At 43.7% G+C, this 18,927-nt stretch overlaps 1 protein-coding gene across 1 annotated transcript; it reads left to right on the forward strand.

Moving 5' to 3' along the window:
- Positions 1-222: 222 nt before the first annotated feature.
- On the forward strand, positions 223-17,766 carry LOC104542020 (obscurin-like; the record flags this gene model as incomplete). Its single annotated transcript, XM_010186207.1, has 14 exons — positions 223-486; positions 1,095-1,361; positions 2,388-2,654; positions 3,328-3,594; positions 4,842-5,108; positions 6,206-6,478; positions 7,123-7,389; positions 8,797-9,063; positions 9,686-9,955; positions 10,838-11,104; positions 11,803-12,069; positions 13,090-13,356; positions 14,053-14,325; positions 17,500-17,766. Coding segments are annotated over 14 exons (3,750 nt in total), but the record flags the coding sequence as incomplete, so codon positions are not given.
- Between the last annotated feature and the right edge of the window lie 1,161 nt (positions 17,767-18,927).

Below are 18,927 nucleotides of genomic sequence, written 5' to 3' on the forward strand. Positions count from 1 at the left end.
CCTGTTAACATTGGGAAAAGAGCAGCCTGGTCGTGTTTGTCCTCCTCCTTCTCACTTTCCTTGCCCAGATACAGACTCTAGTGAAGTTGGGGGAGACCTTTCCCTTGTGTTCCACTGACCTGGAGCTGGACTCAGTAGTGCACTACGCATCCTCTTCCCCATGACCTCATCCGGCTGCTTTTTTAGGAATACTGACTCTGTGGTAATTCTTTTACTCTTCAGCATTGCCTCCAGAATTCAAAGAAGACCTGAAGGACGTAGAAGGTGTGGAAGGTGGGACAGCAGCTCTGCACTGCGAGCTGAGCAAACCTGCTGAGGTGGAGTGGAAGAGAGGGCAGGAGGTGCTCAAAGCCAGCAGCAAATACAAAATGAGCCAGGCTGGTGCTGTTGCAAAGCTGCTTATCCATGAGCTGGATGTGAAGGACACTGGAGATTACACCTGTGTGTGTGGAGATCAACAGTCAACTGCTACTTTGACAGTCAATGGTAAAATAAAAAATTCAAAAAGAGGGCAAAGAAGGGAAGAATTTATAATAGAGTCAGAAAAGAAAGCTGTAGATTAGTATCACTTATGGAGAAGGCTTGGCTACAATTCCTAATGAAGATTTTGAGGATAGGATGGTCTGTACAGCCCAACAGAGTGACCAGGTTGAAAATGGGAATTGCAGTGCAGAACTAAATGCACTTTTTCTGTATGTTACTTAATAGTAATCTCTTCCGCAAGTGCCTTCCTGAAGAGGGAAGCTGAACTCTTACAACTCCCTGCTGACCTTCAGAATGGAGTGTCCTCCATGGTCAGGGCAACATGTTGGCTACTCTTATAGCAGGAAAAAGATTCTGCCATTTTTAGGTCATAGAGTAGATTAGGCTTGTACGTAACTCATGGCAAATATAACTTCTTGTATCAATTTCTTCTTGTTGTGCAGATATTCCTATTGCCTCTCTGGGGAAATAGCCTTGTACTTTGAATCTAGAGCACTGAGGCTTAGAGACATCTGCAGAAAAGTTCTTTTGGTGCTTTTATTCTTTTTTCTACTTTCTCTTTCCCAAACCCCAACCGTAGTATGTTGCAAGTTATTATTTCTATTTTATAGCCCTACCAGCACTTTTCAAACAAGAGCTTGAGAATACCGAGGCAGAAGAAGGTGGTACAGTCACGCTGAGGTGTGAGCTTACCAAGCCCAAGGCTCCAGTAGAGTGGAGGAAAGGAGATACCACGCTCTACCCTGGTTTGAAATATGAGATGAAGCAGCAGGGCTCCACTGCTGAATTGGTCATTTATGACTTAGAGCTGGATGATTCAGGAAAGTACACCTGCGACTCTGGACATCAGCAGACAACGGCTGTGGTAACCGTGCATGGTAGGCAGACCACTGACCCTTGGCTCAATAGAGACGAAGTGAAAGGAGCACCTCTCGGTGTTCTTTGCAGTCATTTATTTATTTGTTTTGCTGCTGGTCCATGCTAGCACACATATTCTACTTGAGCATGGTCTAGTTAAAAAGGTTCTTCTTGCAGTATCTGGAGAGATTAATCAGCATCAAAGCAATTAAATGTTGTCACGATGTCAAAATACAATGAACCTTCCCATGGGAGTGTGGCTACACATGGGAATGGATAACAGAAAATAAGCCAGGCAGGCTGATGGTTATTTTGGCTTGTTGATTGCTTTGGTAGACACGAGGGATGCCTAATTGGGCATATTGCCTGACTGGGAGGATAAGAGATGCAACAACTGGGGATAAAAGGTTTCTCTACAATGTGAATGTGCTCTGTTATTACTTGAGGTGTGGAGCCTCAGGTGTAAACTTTGCAGACAACTGCATCGGTGTCTGTTTTCCTCCACCCCTTCTACCATCCAGAGCAACACTGCTTGAAATCTGAATTTCCTCTTTCATTTATCACTTTATTGTCATCTTTTACTGTACTACCTCTTCTTTCGTTCTGAAGGCCAAGATGATCTTTTATATGCTGATAGCAGCTTTATTTGGGGAAGAGGGGAGAATACTTTTCTTTTAATATTGCGAACTCACAGACCTTTATGAAGGAACAAGGGTCTGTGTAAAAGACAGCAGTGATCCCAGTGATCTTTGGCTAAAGCAGCCGTAGTTGGCATGGAGACACTTCTATAGGAACATCTGACTACTTCAGGTCACACACCAGGCCATTCTATGGACCACTTTCTATGACCAGATCTTTCCTACCTTTGCCATCTGTCCTCAGCTCTTGGTTCATGTAATGGTTCATGAAAGATGCTACCAAGGCAGAGACTTGCAGCCCAAGGATTATGGGATCATTAGGATAGGCCATTTCTGAAGAATGATGGTAGGATTGGGTCCTTTTGGGACTAAAACACTCTTAAAACATTTCCCTCTCAAATTTTGCAGCACTGCCTGTTACTTTTAAGCAACCCTTACAAAATAAGGAGTCAGAGGAAGGAAGCACAGCTACATTCTGCTGTGAGCTGTCGAAACCCAACGCTGCAGTGGAGTGGAGGAAAGGAGGAGTGGGGCTGCAGCCCAGCCAAAAATACGAAATGAGGCAGAGGGAATGCCTGGTAGAGCTCTTAATACATAATCTGAAATTAGAAGATACAGGAGAATACAGCTGTGATACTGGGGATCAGGAAACCAAGGCTTCTTTGAATGTGAAAGGTAGGTGGTGTGAGCTGACTCCTAAAGCAACAGAGTCCATCCAACATGCAAAACAACAGTTTGAATATGAATATTAAGCACGCCATTTTTTCCCCTATCAATACTTTTCAGCTGATATACTAGGATTTCTTTTTTTCCAATGAGAATGGAAGAGGATGGTACTTTAGTCTTCCAGTGCTGTGTTTGAATTTTGAGTTAGAAGAAGAAATACTTTCTAGCTTTAAGGCTGGGGATAAATTAAAGAAAGATAAATGCTTTAAAATAATGTCTGGCTATTTCACGTGATGTGGTTTAAGTACTGAAAAAGGGATTTTCTTCCAAATCCTGGAAGAAGATTGGCAACGACCTTCCTGATCTGCCAAGGCTGTCATGGGGTTTTGAACTTCTTTACTCTCGAGATGATTGTTAGATGAACTAAAGGATAAATTCATTGAAAGAATTCAACCCTGGGAAGGATGTGGGTCAAGGAACAAATGAAATCAATGTCTTAAGTGTAGATGGCTGCAAGATCTCCTCGTAGCTCCAGGCAAATTAGAAAAGATGGATCCTGCCTGGGAATACAGCACTTGAAAAGCACACTCTCTTGTTCTCCGAAGTGTGAGTCTAACTGTGTTAACCAGGACTTGACTCAGGTTTCAATAAAAGCTCCTCTTGCTTCTTTTTTCCCCTTTAGCTCTGCCAGTTCTTTTCAAAAGAGAGCTCAAAGACAAGGAGGTAGAGGAAGGAGCTGCGGTGAAATTCCAGTGTGAGCTGACGAAGGGTAACGCAACCGTGGAGTGGAGGAAAGGCACCATGGAGCTCTTCCCATGTGCCAAATATGAAATCAAATTAAGTGGTCGCACAGCTGAGCTGGTGATTCATAACGTAGAACCAGAAGATGCCTCTGATTACACGTGTGATACAGGAGACCAGCAGAGCACAGCAGTCCTCAGAGTGAATGGTTAGCATTGCATCAAAAAGAGGATTAAAGGGATTTGTGAAATCGTGTGGATGATGTTATGTTATTCACTGATGGATAAAGTATCCCAAAAGTTAAGATAAAGAGGAAAGCAGGTGCCCAGTCATAACCCAGAATACAGAAAAGTGGATCTTACGAGACGGGATTTGTAGAATGGCTATTTAAGCCTGGAAAGCAGTGTACAGTGTATTGAGTCATTTTGATGCTGATAAGAGCAAGAAACTTCATCATGGGTATTTTGAAATTCAAATAGATCTTTATTTTTGGCACTTTGTGTTCATTGGTGGCTCAGTTGACTCAATAAGTAATCATAGGTAATTTAAAAAAGCATTTAAAAAAAATCTTCTGTTTTCAACTTTTGTCATACCTTCCCATGAAGACCCTGAGAATGCCGTGTTTAAACAAGCCAGGAACGATGTCTGTGATTAATCACTGTCTGTGAAATGTCTGTGGTTGTCTCAGTCTGTTGTGTGCACCCTGTGGCTTTGACCTAAGCCACAACCTTTCAAACTACAACCTCTTGGCTGAACCTGACCCACGGAGCAGCCACTGCATCAACTATGAGTGAAAGAGCCTTGTGCTTGCTTTACCCCTATCACTATAGGGTTTAGGCAGAAGAGCCACAAGGACTGAGATTCCTGCTTTCACAACCACTCTCACACATGTGATGGATATTTCCCTTCTTGTTTTCATCAGTGAGAAGCTGTTGTCTGAGCTTTTCCATGGTCTGCTTGAATAAATGTAGCCTGCATGTGTGTGCATTGTCTGGAATGACTCACTGTTCATGGTAATGGGTCTTGAAAAGATAGCGGAGAAATCAGAGATGAGTTTTAAAGCTTTGCATCATTTATGGTGTTGGAAGTAAAAATAATTTCTATAGAAATGAACAGATTTACAATAACTTTAATCAGAAAGGACCAGATTTTTTTTTAGTAAAGCTCTTTATGTGTGTGGGACTTCCCAGTATCCAGGGCAAACATATAAAAGGTATCATGTGGATACCTTTGACTTGATGGGAAACGAATGTATTTGAGGAATCTTCTGATCTTCTTCTTGTCTGGATATACAGAACATAGATCTGTTTATAGAGTAAAAAAGAGTTGTTATTATAGTATAACCACTTAATGCAAATTTGTTCTGGAGCATCCAACCCCAGGTGCACTGTGTTGAGTTGTCCAGACCTGACATTCAAGCTAATGAATCATGCATTAATTGCTTTCCCTTTGCAGCCATCAAACCCCGGCTGAAACAGCAGCTGAAGAATGAAGAAGTGGAGGTGGGAGGAACAGCCAGACTGCGCTGCGAGATCTCCATTAGCAAAGCCCAAGTGGAGTGGAGGAAAGATGGGGTCGTCCTTCAGTCAAGCTCCAAGTACGAGATGTGGCAGGACGGCACCCTCTGTGAGCTGCGTGTTCATCATCTGGAGCCCGGTGATGCTGGGGAGTATTCCTGCAAGGCTGGAGATGAGATGAGCTCTGCAAAACTGACCGTGAAAGGCAAGACCCATTTATCGGGGCAAGGGGATTTTCACTTTAGGATGCTAAGGTTTTGCAACATAATTGTGAGAAACAATTGTGATGAAACAAAAATCTTATGGTCAATGAATGCGCTGAAGCAAAGATTCACTTGGTGGACAGGAGAGGATAAGGATAAGTGATTTTTGACTCATAGCTTGAAATATTTGCTTGACATCATGTGCATGTGAGTGAACAGATGGCCCGACCCCAGCCTCCAGTCACACAGCAGCTGCATCTGGCCTTAACGTCATTGCAGACAGAGCTTGCTCTCAGGTTGGACCACGAGCGTGGAACAACCACCGCTGGCATCTCTACAGGCTACTCAATATTAGAGATGCTCTGTGCGTTATGCCCAGCTGCAACGTTTTGAGTGCAGATGGCAACCTCGGTTGTATGGAGATGTCCTGTGTTTGCTCAGATGAAGATTGCACTGCTCTTTTGGCATTCCCCAGCAGATTTTGGAGTACATACAGCTTCTGCCTGTTGCAGGCTGAGTGTATGGTCTTTGCACAGATCTGCAGGTGCCCAGCTCTCGCAGAAGCAGGACTCAAGCAAACCAAAGTGCAGATACCCTGTGTTCATGCTAATCCAGTAAATCCTGCTGAGAGCACAGAGCCCACCAGGTCTCCAGCCAGTTTGGAGTGCCAGCAAGGAGCACACGCAATTCTGTTTGCAAAAAGACAGCAGAGGGGATCAGGTTTTAATGTTTCTGTGAAGATTTCTAGGTGCAAATGTAACAAACTAGAAAACTCGTGAAAGATTCATTCATGCCTTATTCACCCAATTACAGTATCAAACATGTAACTAAAAAAAAAATCGGTATACAACGTATCTCTGAGAAAGGGCAAGTGCTAAACCCACAAACTGGAAGATACTGGCCATGTTACCAAATGTGCTGAAAGCAGCGGAGTTCAAAACATGGGATTTGGGGGCTGAGCAACCCGCTAAAAGCTGGCCCTGCTTTGAGCAGTGGTTAGACCTCCAGAAGTCTACTCCATCCTATGTTATTTGATGATTCTGTGATTTTTATCCATGTTTTCCCTTCTATGGCTTGACTACTGATGGACTGTTTGCAGAGCCTGACGTGACCATCGTGAGCGGCCTAAAGGACATGGTGGTGTCTGAAGGGGACGACGTCACGTTTCGGTGCCAGGTTTCTCACGAGAACGCAAGGGACGTTGAATGGAAGCTGCAGGATGTTGCTCTGCAAAACAACGAAATGAATGAGATCTCGGTGGAAAAAGGAAAGATTCACACCCTGACATTAAGGAAGGTGACGGAACAGGACATTGGCACCATCACTTTCCGAGTGGGACCCTACACTTCGAAAGCAGAGCTCACAGTAAAAGGTGAGGACTCTCTGTGATGTGGAAAAGGAACAGGATTGGTGACAACAGGTGACATTTTGCTTATGCTAATGGTATATTCAAGGCCATCATTCATCCCTGGTTGTCTCATATTAGTAAGGAGCTTGTGCATCTGAGCATACATGACGGTGGTGATGTGGTCTCACAGGCTGTTGTCACCATGGATAGGCAGTGGATATGTCACCAGGATCCTGAAGCTAATTGGTTTCTAGAGAAATTACTGGGTTAGCTCCAGTAGATGGATCGACAGATCTGTAATTTTCATTGCTTCCACTTCCATTTTGCTTTTTATTCTTTGGAGCCTTTATTTCTCTAAAGACTCTTCTGAATAAATTCTCAGTCAAACATCCTTCTCCTTCCCTCTTTGAAGCTGTTGTTCTGGTCAAAGTCCCCATCTCACCTGAACCAGTTAAAACATCTGGTTTTGATCAGTACTTCAGTAACAAATATTTGTGAGTGCATTTCATCCAAAACCTGTTCGCTTGTTTTAACTTCCCAATATATACCACATAAATTAAATTATTTTTTTTAATACTTAACTGCTCAGCTGTAGCTTTAACACTGCAAGTGAACAAGATAAAGATGACTTTATCTTGTAAATGCCTTTGCTGTGTTTGTCATTTCAGTGCCACCTCCAGTCTTTAAGGAGAAATTACAGAGCACAGAACTGCAGGAAGAAGAAACAGCCGTCCTCCGCTGCGAGCTGTCCCAGCCCAATGTGGCAGTGAAGTGGAAGAAGGGTGCCCAGGTCATTTCCCAGAGCTCCAAGTACGAAATCAGGCAGGAGGGAACAATCCATACTTTAAAGATTCATCACTTAAAACCCGAAGACTCTGGCAAATACACCTGTGATAATGGAAATGAACAAACCACAGCCACTGTAACTGTTAAAGGTAGGTTGTTTAGGTTGATTTTTTGGGGCTTTTTTTTTTTTGCCTTTTAAATTTTTTTTTAGTTTTTATTTTTTAAGATGAGAAACTTGTTCCACTTCCTTAGCTTAGGACTTAGGTTTTATCTGCTGCCCTTGACTCCAGATGCACTTTGCTGGCATAAGGCAGCTGAGTCCTTTTGCTTTCAGAAGTAAAATCCTGTGATGTCCTGAGCAATGAACATGGAGGGACCCAAGTGAAGCAACTGCTTCCATGGTCCTAGACCCAAAAGACTCTTTCTGGTCACTCAGAAAACCAAGGCTGGAGCTAAAATTAAAATGAGACCAATTTTGGTGCTTAACCATCCTTTGAACTGTAGTTGCACCTGGGAAAATGGTGCTCAAGAGTCAGAGTGCTCAAACTTAAATGGGTGCTCAACCCAGCTGATGGGCAAGGCACCTGAATACTTGCAGTGCCTGGGGTCTGAAAAATAGGTGTAATGTGCCAATATGTCAATCTTTTAAGATCTACTCTGATATTAATACAATCTTAAGGTAACTTTTCCTGATATGCAAGATCAGCAAAAATAAAGAGGAGCCAGGGCTTTCTTGTGAAATGCCATCTTTGGAAATACCCCTTGAGGGGTCTCCCATGAAGGGCACGCACTTGTCTTCTATCACACTAACTTCAGGATCCAGTGATACCAGAATATCTGTACTGTAAGCAGATCCTGTGATGGTGGCTGTCCGTTTGTGTCTCTATTTGTGGTCTCAGCCATTCCAGCACTCTTTGAATAAAACCTCCAAAACCAGGAAGCTGAGGAAGGCTCTGTGGTCACCCTTCATGCCCAGCTCTCCAAACATGATGCACCAGTGAGGTGGAGAAAAGGGTCAGTCTTGCTCCAAGCTAGCAACAAGTATGAGATGAAGCCTGTAAATGACGTAAATCAACCCACTAAAACTCCATCTTGACCCATCAGTGGTACACATCAGTGCAGAGACGTCCAGAGTTCATCTCTCTTCTAGGTCCAGTTTTCAAATGAGGGGCATTTTATAATGGTGTTTCTCCATGCGCCCTCCCAAATACCCAGGAACTTTGATTATTAGGTGTAGTTTTTTGAGCTGTGCCTTTCATACCCATTTGGAGATACAGCATTTAGATACTCAAAAGCCCATGTCCATGACCACTCCTGTGTAAGAAGGAATATATTCCCAGAGGTGATTGATGTGTGTGGTGCCCAGTGACTCTTAGGGAGTGCAGTGTGCTTAATGCTCCTGGAAATCCAGCACTTTATGTCATTCCTCGTTAGAGTCTTAAAGTAATTTTGGAGTTTGAACCAAATTCGGAATGGCACCAGTTTCATTAAATGCAAGACTTAGTGACACTGTCAACAATGAAACCTTTTTTTTCCTCTGATTTATCTCGGTTTAGCTTTGCCAGTAACCTTCACACAACCACTCCAGAACCAGCAAGCTGAAGAAGGCGGCACCGTTACTCTGAGCTGTGAAATCTCAAAATCAAATGCCTCTGTGAAGTGGAAGAAGGCCGGGACGGTGCTGCGACCAAGTGACAAATACAAGATGCGTCAAGCTGGCTCCGTGACTGAGCTGACCATCTGCAACCTGAGCGGAGCCGATGCTGGGGAGTACACGTGCGACACAGGGGACCAGCAAACCACTGCAGCTGTGCTCGTGAAAGGTGGGGCTTGGCGTGGGGAAGAGCTGAACAGAGCTTGGTACCGTGGCGGGGGCACATGGTTAAGTAATTTGACAGCTTGACATTGGCCTGTGCCCAATGACTATCATGAGGGTCTCAGAGACAAGCATGATTTCAGAGGGATAAGAACTGGCCAGCTATTTTATTGTATTATTGGGAGTGAAAAATAGGCCTTTAGTCAATGATTCTGTGGTTTAGTGTTAGCGTCACTGACTAAAATCTGTTGGCAATGTTTTCACAATACATTGCATTATAAATATATAGGTTATATTTATTATATGCACAATACAGTATAACATGCATACTTTATAGACTGTCATATATATGTGCATAATATATATGCAACCATACATGCATAATGCATCTGTAAGAATCTAACATATTACTACATGCTCATGTATGTACATTTTCATATATTTAGTGCTCAGTGCTTTGTGGTTGTTCTTTCAACGATTGGACTCAATGATCTTAGATGTCTCTTCCAACCTTAATGACTTTGTGATTCAAATAATGTAGTACTGTCAAGAAAGAGCGTAACAAAATATTTAACCCAGAAAACATCACTTGAAAGTACGTAACAAACTCTGTTGACCTTTCCATAAAGAACCAGCAGCAACCATAGTGGAGGCACTGAAGGACATCACTTTGCATGAAGGTGAAGACGCGGTGTTTGAATGCAGGCTGTCCCGGGAAACAGCTCAGGATGCTCAGTGGTTCCTGGGGGATGTTCCCCTGCAATCCAATGAGATGAATGAGATCAAAGTCCAAGGGACACGTCACACTTTGATCCTGAGGAAGGTGACACTGGAAGACTGTGGGTCCATCAGTTTTAAAGTCGGGGAGCATTCCTCAGCAGCACAGCTAATGGTCCAAGGTGAGCAGCCTCCCAGGAAGAGGGATTTAGAAGGTGCTGGTAAGCACTGTCAATATTGCTTTAGCTTCTGGAGAGGTTTATGTAGAGAGGAGAGGTCTCTGGAAATCTTGGGAAATTTGGTTTACCTAATTTAGGCATTTAAGAGATAAATGTGTACATCTGAGCTAGTCATTTCAGTCCTTTTTTTACAGTCCATGGAGTGAAGCAGGACCATTCAACTTATCATAAGACAAGCAGCTAAGATATGTCAGCATCAGTGCTGAAGAATGCCAAGAAGATGCTCTGAACTAACCCCATACTTACGAAGTTTTTAGGTCATATCTACTCCAAAAAAAGATCCAAAACCTCTAAAAAAAAAAACCTTCCAGAAACTGTCCAAAACCTCTGCAAAAACTTCCACTAAGTTCTATAGAATGATTCTGAAAGATGGGCCATGTCAGTATTCAGTTCCTGAAGGGGTCCTGCAGAAAAGCTGGGGAGGGACTTTTCAGAAGGGCAGGTAGTGATACGACAAGGGGTAACGGTTTTAAACTGGAAAAGGGGAGATTTAGGCTAGATATTAGAATGGGTGGTGAGACACTGGCCCAAGTTGCCCAGGGAAGCTGTGGATGCCCCCTCCCTGGCAGTGTCCACGGCCAGGTTGGATGGGGCTTTGAGCAGCCCGGGCTGGTGGGAGGTGACCCCCTCATGGCAGGGGTTGGACTGGATGAGCTTTAAGGTCCCTTCCGACCCAAACCATTCTGTGATTCTGTGATTCCAGTACCTTATCTTGTTTTTTCCTCTGTGATCTGGTTCACAATGTACCTATAGGCACCCAGTTCTGATCTGGGGGCAACGCCAGATCAGGCAGTTGCAGCAGTGTTGATACCCTCTTTCCCACAGTTGCTCCAGTTGCCTTTGTAAAGGCTCTCCACAGCTTGGAGCTGCAGGAGGGTGGCACAGCTCACTTGTCCTGCGAGGTGTCCAAGCCTGATGTCCCGGTTGAGTGGAAGAAAGGCACATCCGTCATCCGCTCCAGCCAGAAGTGCAGCATCAAACAGGAGGGGACCGTGCACACGTTGACCATTCATGACTTGAACCGTGCAGACTCAGGGGAGTACAGCTGCCACACAGCTGATGAGAAGACCACTGCCCGACTAGAGGTGAAAGGTATGGTTTCCTCTTTGCTCAGCAGTGGTCAGAGGTGTGCATGTCAATTTTTGGATGCAAGATGGGCATTGAGGTAGTGGAGCAAGTGCAGCATTAGCCACCAAGTTTGTCATGGGGCTGTAGCCCATGAAGTATAAGGAGAGGTTTGGGTAGCTGGGTTTGTTCAACCTGGGGAGGAGATGGTTGAGGAAGGACCTTGTTGCTGTCTTGTGGCAGAGTAATTTCCATCTGTGGAAGACCTGCAGGGGTCCCTTCAGCCTTAATTATTCTGTAATTAACCCCTGGCTGCATGATCTTAAGTTGTTCTTAAAATGGTGCAGCCTCGGGTCTGGTGGGTATTCTTTGAGTACTTTTATCCCACTCTGTGGTTTTATTTTGGGGATGAAAAACTCTCCAGGTTTCAGAAATAATTAAAGTCAGTTGGGAATTCTTTGTGAAAAGAAGTCTAGGATATGAGGAAAGAAAGGCAGCTATTGTAGAACTGAATTCTTTCCTGCTGGTTAACTCCTCTTCCTCCTCCTATATCTGGCTTACACCTTGACATCCCTGCCCCTCACAGGTCTCCTTAGGTAAATGCAGCCAGAATTGTGCATGAACTTCACAAATGGCACTATCAGTACCTTAAAAATAAAGCACTCCTCCATTTTCTATTTTTCCCTCACCTGTTTTTCCTCTCGGCGCCATTCTCCCCTTTCAAGCCCTGCCCGTGCTTTTCAAACACTGGCTGAAAAACGAGGAGGTGGAGGAAGGGCGCACGGCCGTGCTGCGCTGCGAGCTGACGAGACCCAACGCAGCCGTGGAGTGGAGGAAAGGAGATAAGGTGCTGCAGCCAAGTGACAAATATGAGATCCATCAGGAGGGGACACAGGTTGAGCTCTTCATCTACGATGCTGAGGCTCGGGATGCTGGCGATTACACCTGCGACTCAGGGGACCAGCAGACCACGGCATCATTGCAAGTCAAAGGTAAGAGAAACTTTGCTTGGAGGCTGAGAACTGATGGATGTGGTTGACCTCCACAGGGGTGATAAGGGATTTTTTATCACTGAATTATCATCAACGCTCTGGATCTGTGATTTACAACTACAGGAAAGGGTTTGATCTGCAATCTGTTCCTCAAAGAAGGTGCCTTTTAAACCCAATTCTATTTCTGCACTTGCAATTTCGATCTCTCTGTGAGAACTGGGAGCAAAACTGCAGCTGCTGCTAATGGAGGGTATGTATAAGAGCATTTAGAAAGCTTGCCTGCTCCCTGACAATAAGAAATGTGAGTATTTCACCAAACCTAGAAAGGACCATTTTAAACACAATCTGAGCAGCCCAATTTATGGCTTTTTTTCCTAGCAGCTATCATTTTGGATCTTACCATTTGACTCATTTTATACTTTTACATATTCTTTTCGTAATTAGGTTAATTTTAAAGCATCAAGATTATGGTTTTAGATCATAGAATGGTTTTAGTTGGAAAAGACCCTTAAGATCATCAAGTCCAACCATCAAACCAGCCCTAGGTCCATCACTAGATGATGTCCCTAAGCACGACATCTACTCTTCTTTTAAACACCTCCAGGGATGGGGACTCAAGTACCTCTCTGGGCAGCCCATTCCAGATCTTGAGTTTTGCCTCCATAACCAGCTCCAATTCGGAGCGTGTGTTTTCAGCAATTAAATGGCCAAATGCTGATTGGTACTGCTGTGCCTCCAACAGCTTACTTTGAATATTGTGTGTATGCCCACATGAAGCCCCTTACAGGTCCTGTGACCTATGGCAATCATTTATGTAGCAGCAATGGGCACTCTCAATGTATCAGCACCTGATTCCCATGGATGTGTGGCTATGGCACAACTCAAAGTCCTGCTCTGGGCTTGGCGTTGCCAGCAGCCAAGTTGTGCTTCAGAAAGATGGAAACAGCCAAGCCGGAGAAGTTGCAAGCAAGTTTCTCACCTCTGAGCACTGTCACTGATGCAGTTGCCTCTCCACCGCAGTGCTACCCGTGTTGTTTAAAGAAGAGCTGAAAAACGTTGAGTCTGAAGAAGGGGGAACGGCCGTCCTGCGCTGTGAGATCTCCAAGCCGGAAGCCCCCATTGAGTGGAGAAAAGGAGGAGTGGTCATTCAACCCAGCGACAAGTACGAGATGAAGCTGAAAGGCAGCGTTGCTGAGCTGATCATCCACGGTGTAGAGCCTGATGACTGCGGCGATTATACCTGTAGCACTGGCGACGAGATCACCACAGGTTCAGTGTATGTGCAAGGTACGGTGAAATGGGGTGGAAACGCCCTGATTTTGCTGCCTGGATTTCTTATTCCAAAATCTTTGGCAGTAATTGGCCAAACTTGTCTCAGATGCAAACAGCTGAAAGTCCAATCATTTCTTTTCTGATTTCAGTGATGATATAAACTCTTACATCCAGAGTAAGAGCTTGGACTAATGTTTATAATTTATAGAAATTCAAAGTACCGACCCTACTGTGTACCATAGCAAATGGTGGTACTGCTGAAAATCCATTTGCTTGGAGCAGTGGTTGCAAAAAATACTGAACTTCTTGTTATTGCTGATTACAGCTTCTATCATTGATACTCTTATTATTCTTTTAAAGGATTGTAAGAAAATTTTTAAAACTTAAGCTACCTCTCTGCCTCCCACCTCATACAATGTCAGTGTAGGTGGTTGTAACGCACGGGAGAGCACGTCATAACCTGGTCATGGAGTAGAGATTCCTCCCAATTAAACAGCATTTGCAGACACAAATGCAAAGCAGGTGAAGGATGGAAGGTGATGCCTTAATCCCTTAAAGAAAATTTAAGCTCTTTTTTTCCCCGGAACAGCATCACAAGTCTAGCTGTCCTGGACAACTTGCAGTGTCATTTGGGCTAGTTCTGCAGGAAGAGACATGAGTATGTTTATGCTTTTGTGTTTCTTTGGCACCTTCTCTCACTCTGTTATACAGAAGAAGCAGCAGTGATAGTTTCTGGTTTAAAGAACACAGACGTCTTTGTGGGTGAGTCGGCCACGTTCACCTGCGAGCTCTCGTACCCGGGCGTGAAGAACGTGCAGTGGTGGCTCGATGGATCTCCCCTTCACAACAACTTTGTGACTGAAATCTCTGAGCAGGACGGGATGATCCACACTTTAACCCTCAATGACGTGGCCTGCCATGACTCAGGCACAGTCACCTTCAGAGCTGGGTCCCTTATATCTTCTGCTAAATTATTAGTCAAAGGTATTTCACTGCCAGAAAGACACACGTGGCCACCTCTGGACTTGCTCAGTGCGCTAGTGCTTCTGCCTTTCTGGCTACCCTTACTAAATCCCTTCACAGTTCTTCTGTGTCCTGCAACCCTCCACCTCTGCAAGTCACCCATACTTATGTCAGAAATCTTACAGGTACAACCACATCAATTTTTTGGAATGGTTCAGGTGAGAAAGGGTTGCAGGGTCAGGGCTGCTGCTCTCACCTGGGATCTAAGTAGAGTTCAACATCAATCACTGTGGTAGCGCCTGATTTTTTTCATAATTCCCCCCTTCAACTCTTTTTATAATAACACAAAATACGCTGTAGCTGTAAATTCACAAAATTACCACTGTGCTGCTCCATAGTTAGGCAACTGGTGCAGAGCTCTGTATATTCTCAGGACAAGACTTTGAGCTGTTATATTCTCAGCTCCAGAGCTCTTTCTGGAAGTCAAAGGGTAGGTGACATTGGGTCAAAACAGTGACAAAATGAGTGGTGATAAGAAGTGACCACCTCATTTGTTGACTGCCAGAATAGTAATGGTCATCACTGCACTATAAAAGCTTTGTGGTCTGTTCAATAAATATTTTTCTTGTTTGGTAAGGGTAGCCACAAGCCGCAAATAACACTGAGCTCCAGACTTGATGAAGCAAGCGCCTTCACATCCAATCCTTTTAAAACCATTGGGAAAGGTTGTTATTTTTCAGACAAAAGCAATATGTATTCTTGCTTGGAAAAGAGATTTGTATATGTGGAGATATAAAAAGTAAGGAGTTCTTTATTAATATCAACCCCCACACTATATCTGTCTATCATGACAGGAATGATCTACGATATGCAATTGTAGTCAGCGAATTATGTCTTCTTCTCTTTATAATGCGTCCCTTGTACATTCAAAAAATTCAACTCTGCAAAAATAAAATGCCAAATCACTTCTTCCTAACATCAGAATGATGCAGCAACAACATAGTGTGCAAACCCCACAAATTCTGTGTCCATTTGTATCAATTTTGAGTTTCGTATTTTCAGAGACAAGACCCGGTTCTGAGCTCTGTAGGCAAAGATATCCAGTGGGCCTAAAACATAAATTAAAAAGAAATGCATCATTAGATATTCTACTCAGTTAAATATAGGGCTCCTGAGAAGTCTTCACTTCTCAGAATCACAGCATTGTTGTGCTTCTATTAAGGCAGGTAATGTGAACCTGAACCACAGTAGTATATGACTATAATTGGATTAGGATGAGAAAGGTATTTAAAAAACACCCCAGTTACACCCTGCTCGAGAACACTTGACTAAATAAGAAAGTAAAACAGTAGTAAAATTCTAACTGTGCTTGTATTAACAGGCAATTTCATGTACTTTATTTTGTTCAGAAATCTAAAACTGGATCTGTCTTCACAGTAGCCATATTTCAGTCTATCCAGCTTGTTCTCCATCAAGAAACAAGTTGTCTTTCTCTCTCTTCCATGTGCCCCATCCTCCTGATGTAAGGCATGCTTGTAACTGGGTATATTTTGTTAGACGTGAGATCTTATCATAGCTTTTCTTTTTGGGCCTTCACGATGTCATTGCCCTATGGCTGCACTCATTCAGTGGCCCAGCATGGCAGCATCTTCACATACAGGCAACGGGAAAAGGAAAAGGTTGAAGGAGATGCCGTCTTCTTCTGACCTCCTTGGGCATGGTGAGAATGCCAGGCCCAAGGTACACGTTATCTCCTAAATCCCAAGGAGCTTTCTGCCATTGTGCATGGTTGAATAAGGCCAGCAGTGGCAAAGAGCAATGGGGCAGTGGAACCAGGACACTTCCCTTCTCCAAGACCACAGGTGACATTTGCTGCGAGGAGCACATGCCCTCATCTTATGAAGGAGGATGGCAGTGTACTCCCCATCTGCACAAATACCTTCTTGCTTCTTCAGCCCTGGTGTAACCAAAACATCTCCATGATCTGCCATTGATGCCTCTTCTCTGTAGACACACACACAGACAGATGGAGTGGTAAAGGGAGCCTTAGAGAGCAGGATCAAGCCTTGCAGCAGCTTTCCAAAAGACATTTGCAAAACGATCGTTGCTTCCCAAGGTCTGCCAGCAGCATCCTAAATCCTCAACGTGATGCGCCATTTTCAAGAGGAGCATTCCAGACAGAGGCCCAGTGTAGTTTATTCTTGTGATCTATTTAAAATTAACGACATAGATCAGCTTTCTTTGACTGTCACATTTTTATGTCCCCTATCAGTTTTTGGGGGGAGTTGACATAGTTCTGCTGAGAAGGATGTTGCAGAGAGACTTCAATTTTCAGACTTCACTGAGGTTTTTCTGTTTAGCGTATATATCGCAAGTGGTCCAATTTGACATCTCAGAAGGGATTCCTTGGCTGTTTTTGGAAGCTCACAGTATTTTGAGGTTAGATACATCTGCTGTGTTCCACAGCTGCCTCCCAGAAAGCAGAACTAGCATTTTTAAAGAAAGTATTCGCATCTGAGTATTGCATTTCTTTCTGAAGAATGCTTGCAGTTAACTCATACAAGGAGCCTCCAGTAGGGTTTGTGGCATTTTCCTGTTGCTGTAAGGTTGAGTGCTATGAAGAACCACTCATGGCTGCCTGTCCGTTGCACTTCTCTGTCTGAGACTTATGCTCCTGCCATGTTCTGGGAAGCAGAAGTGCTTCACATCCAGTGCTTCCCAGTCTAGAGGCTTTCAGCAATGCTGGGAGGAAAACCAAACCTGGAGAGACTCCTAGCAGGTGTTCTGCACAGGAATTCACATTCACAATGGGCCTTAATTGCTGGTGGCCCATTTTCCAGTGTGGTAGTTATAGTCTAATAGTTATCACAGAATGGTTTGGGTAGGAAGGGACCTTAAAGCTCATCCAGTCCAACCCCTGCCATGGGCAGGGACACCTCCCACCAGCCCAGGCTGCTCAAAGCCCCGTCCAACCTGGCCTTGAACACTGCCAGGGAGGAGTTTTGCTTCAACCCTGCTTGATGCTGACACAAGCACAGACTAAACTGCTAATCCCCAGTATGCCCAGCAGCTCCCCGCTTGCACTGTCACTCTGCTTGCTTCCCACAGCCTCTGTGCTTGTCAAAAAAAATCTCTAAATTGCCATTTCCATGAGGATCCACTAATGCATGTCCTTCCTGACGTGTTGGTTAACAGATCCAACCATTGAAGTGGTCAGTCCCATGCAGGATATAACTGTTGATGAAGATGGCACAGCAGAGTTCATATGCCAATATTCTAGGCCAGTACACGCCATATGGAAGAAAAATGATCAGGAAATACATGCAGATGGGCAGCGAGTGATTATCATTCAGGACTGGAATGTGAGCACGCTAAAAATTAAACCTACGGTACCAGAAGACACTGGCATCTATTCTTGTGAAGCTGAAGGCACTAAAGTGATGGCTACACTTGATGTTCAAGGTGAGGTCTTCCAGCCAAAGAGGAAGACTGTCATGGGGTCCAATTAAAAGAGGTGGAAAATCATGGCAGCATCTCACACATCAGATACCCGCTCTTTGGTGTTCACTTCAGTACTGATAACGATGATAAAAGTAGTCGGAAGCTAATGGGAATTCAATGTGAAACTGCAGCATTTCACTGGAGCTTACTTCTAATTAAAGCCCACTGATTACACCACTTCATATCTCTTCTACAGTGAACTGGAACATCAGGGCAATGGGATGTGTCCTGCCGAATTATTGAAAATTGTAGATATGTTGGTCCAAAGGAATAATAAAAATACTTTTTTGCTGTTACAGAGCTTTTATAAAACACAGAGTGCCTTAAAACCTGTAGCTAACGGATAGTGTGGCATTTAATTAGTTAATTAGTTTGGTGTTTTGCTTACTTCAAATACTGATCATGCAGTAATTGCCTTCTCACTTGTCATCAGCAGCTGTTAGGGTCCTGAGAAACAGCAATTAAAAAATCAAACATAGGTTTAGGATTTTAGGTTGATGTTTCTTATTTTCTTTCCTGCTGTGCATGGAATTCTTGGTTTTGGTCAGGAGGTGAATCGGTGTGATCAGCAAGAACAGGGGTCCTGATTAGATACCTGAAATATTGTGGTTTGTTTGGCAGTTATGTTTTCTTGTCTAATCAGAGTTGTGAGTACAGACGAGCAGGGTATTATTTACTGTAATGTTTTCTACATTGATGAATGCTTTCGATTTTAAGGATTTAAAAAGATGTTAATGAACACAATCTAAAAGCATCCCAATGGAGGTAGGATTTGCAATTACCTGCTTTTCATACTTAGGGAAACCAGCACTCCAGATATGCACAAGTAAACAGCTTAGATTTATTCTAACAAAATTATCCATTCTCCAAGGATTTACAAACCCCTCATTGTCCTCTATAAGTATGAATATTAATATACACAGAATTTTTTTTTAATAATTCATGGAGGTTTTTTAATGTTGTTTTAGTTGGGGTTTTTTTGCAGAGGGAGGTGGGTTTCTTTTTTTTGGTGTTTTGGGGGTTTCTGTTGGGTTTTTTTTGTTGTTTGTCTTGGTTTTGCTGCTGTATTATTTTTTCCTTACAACAGTTCCAGATAACGGTTATAGAGCTCTAAACAGGAAT

Source organism: Mesitornis unicolor, unplaced genomic scaffold (genome assembly GCF_000695765.1).
Source record: "Mesitornis unicolor isolate BGI_N332 unplaced genomic scaffold, ASM69576v1 scaffold24370, whole genome shotgun sequence".
In the NCBI taxonomy this organism is placed as follows: Eukaryota; Metazoa; Chordata; class Aves; order Mesitornithiformes; family Mesitornithidae; genus Mesitornis; species Mesitornis unicolor.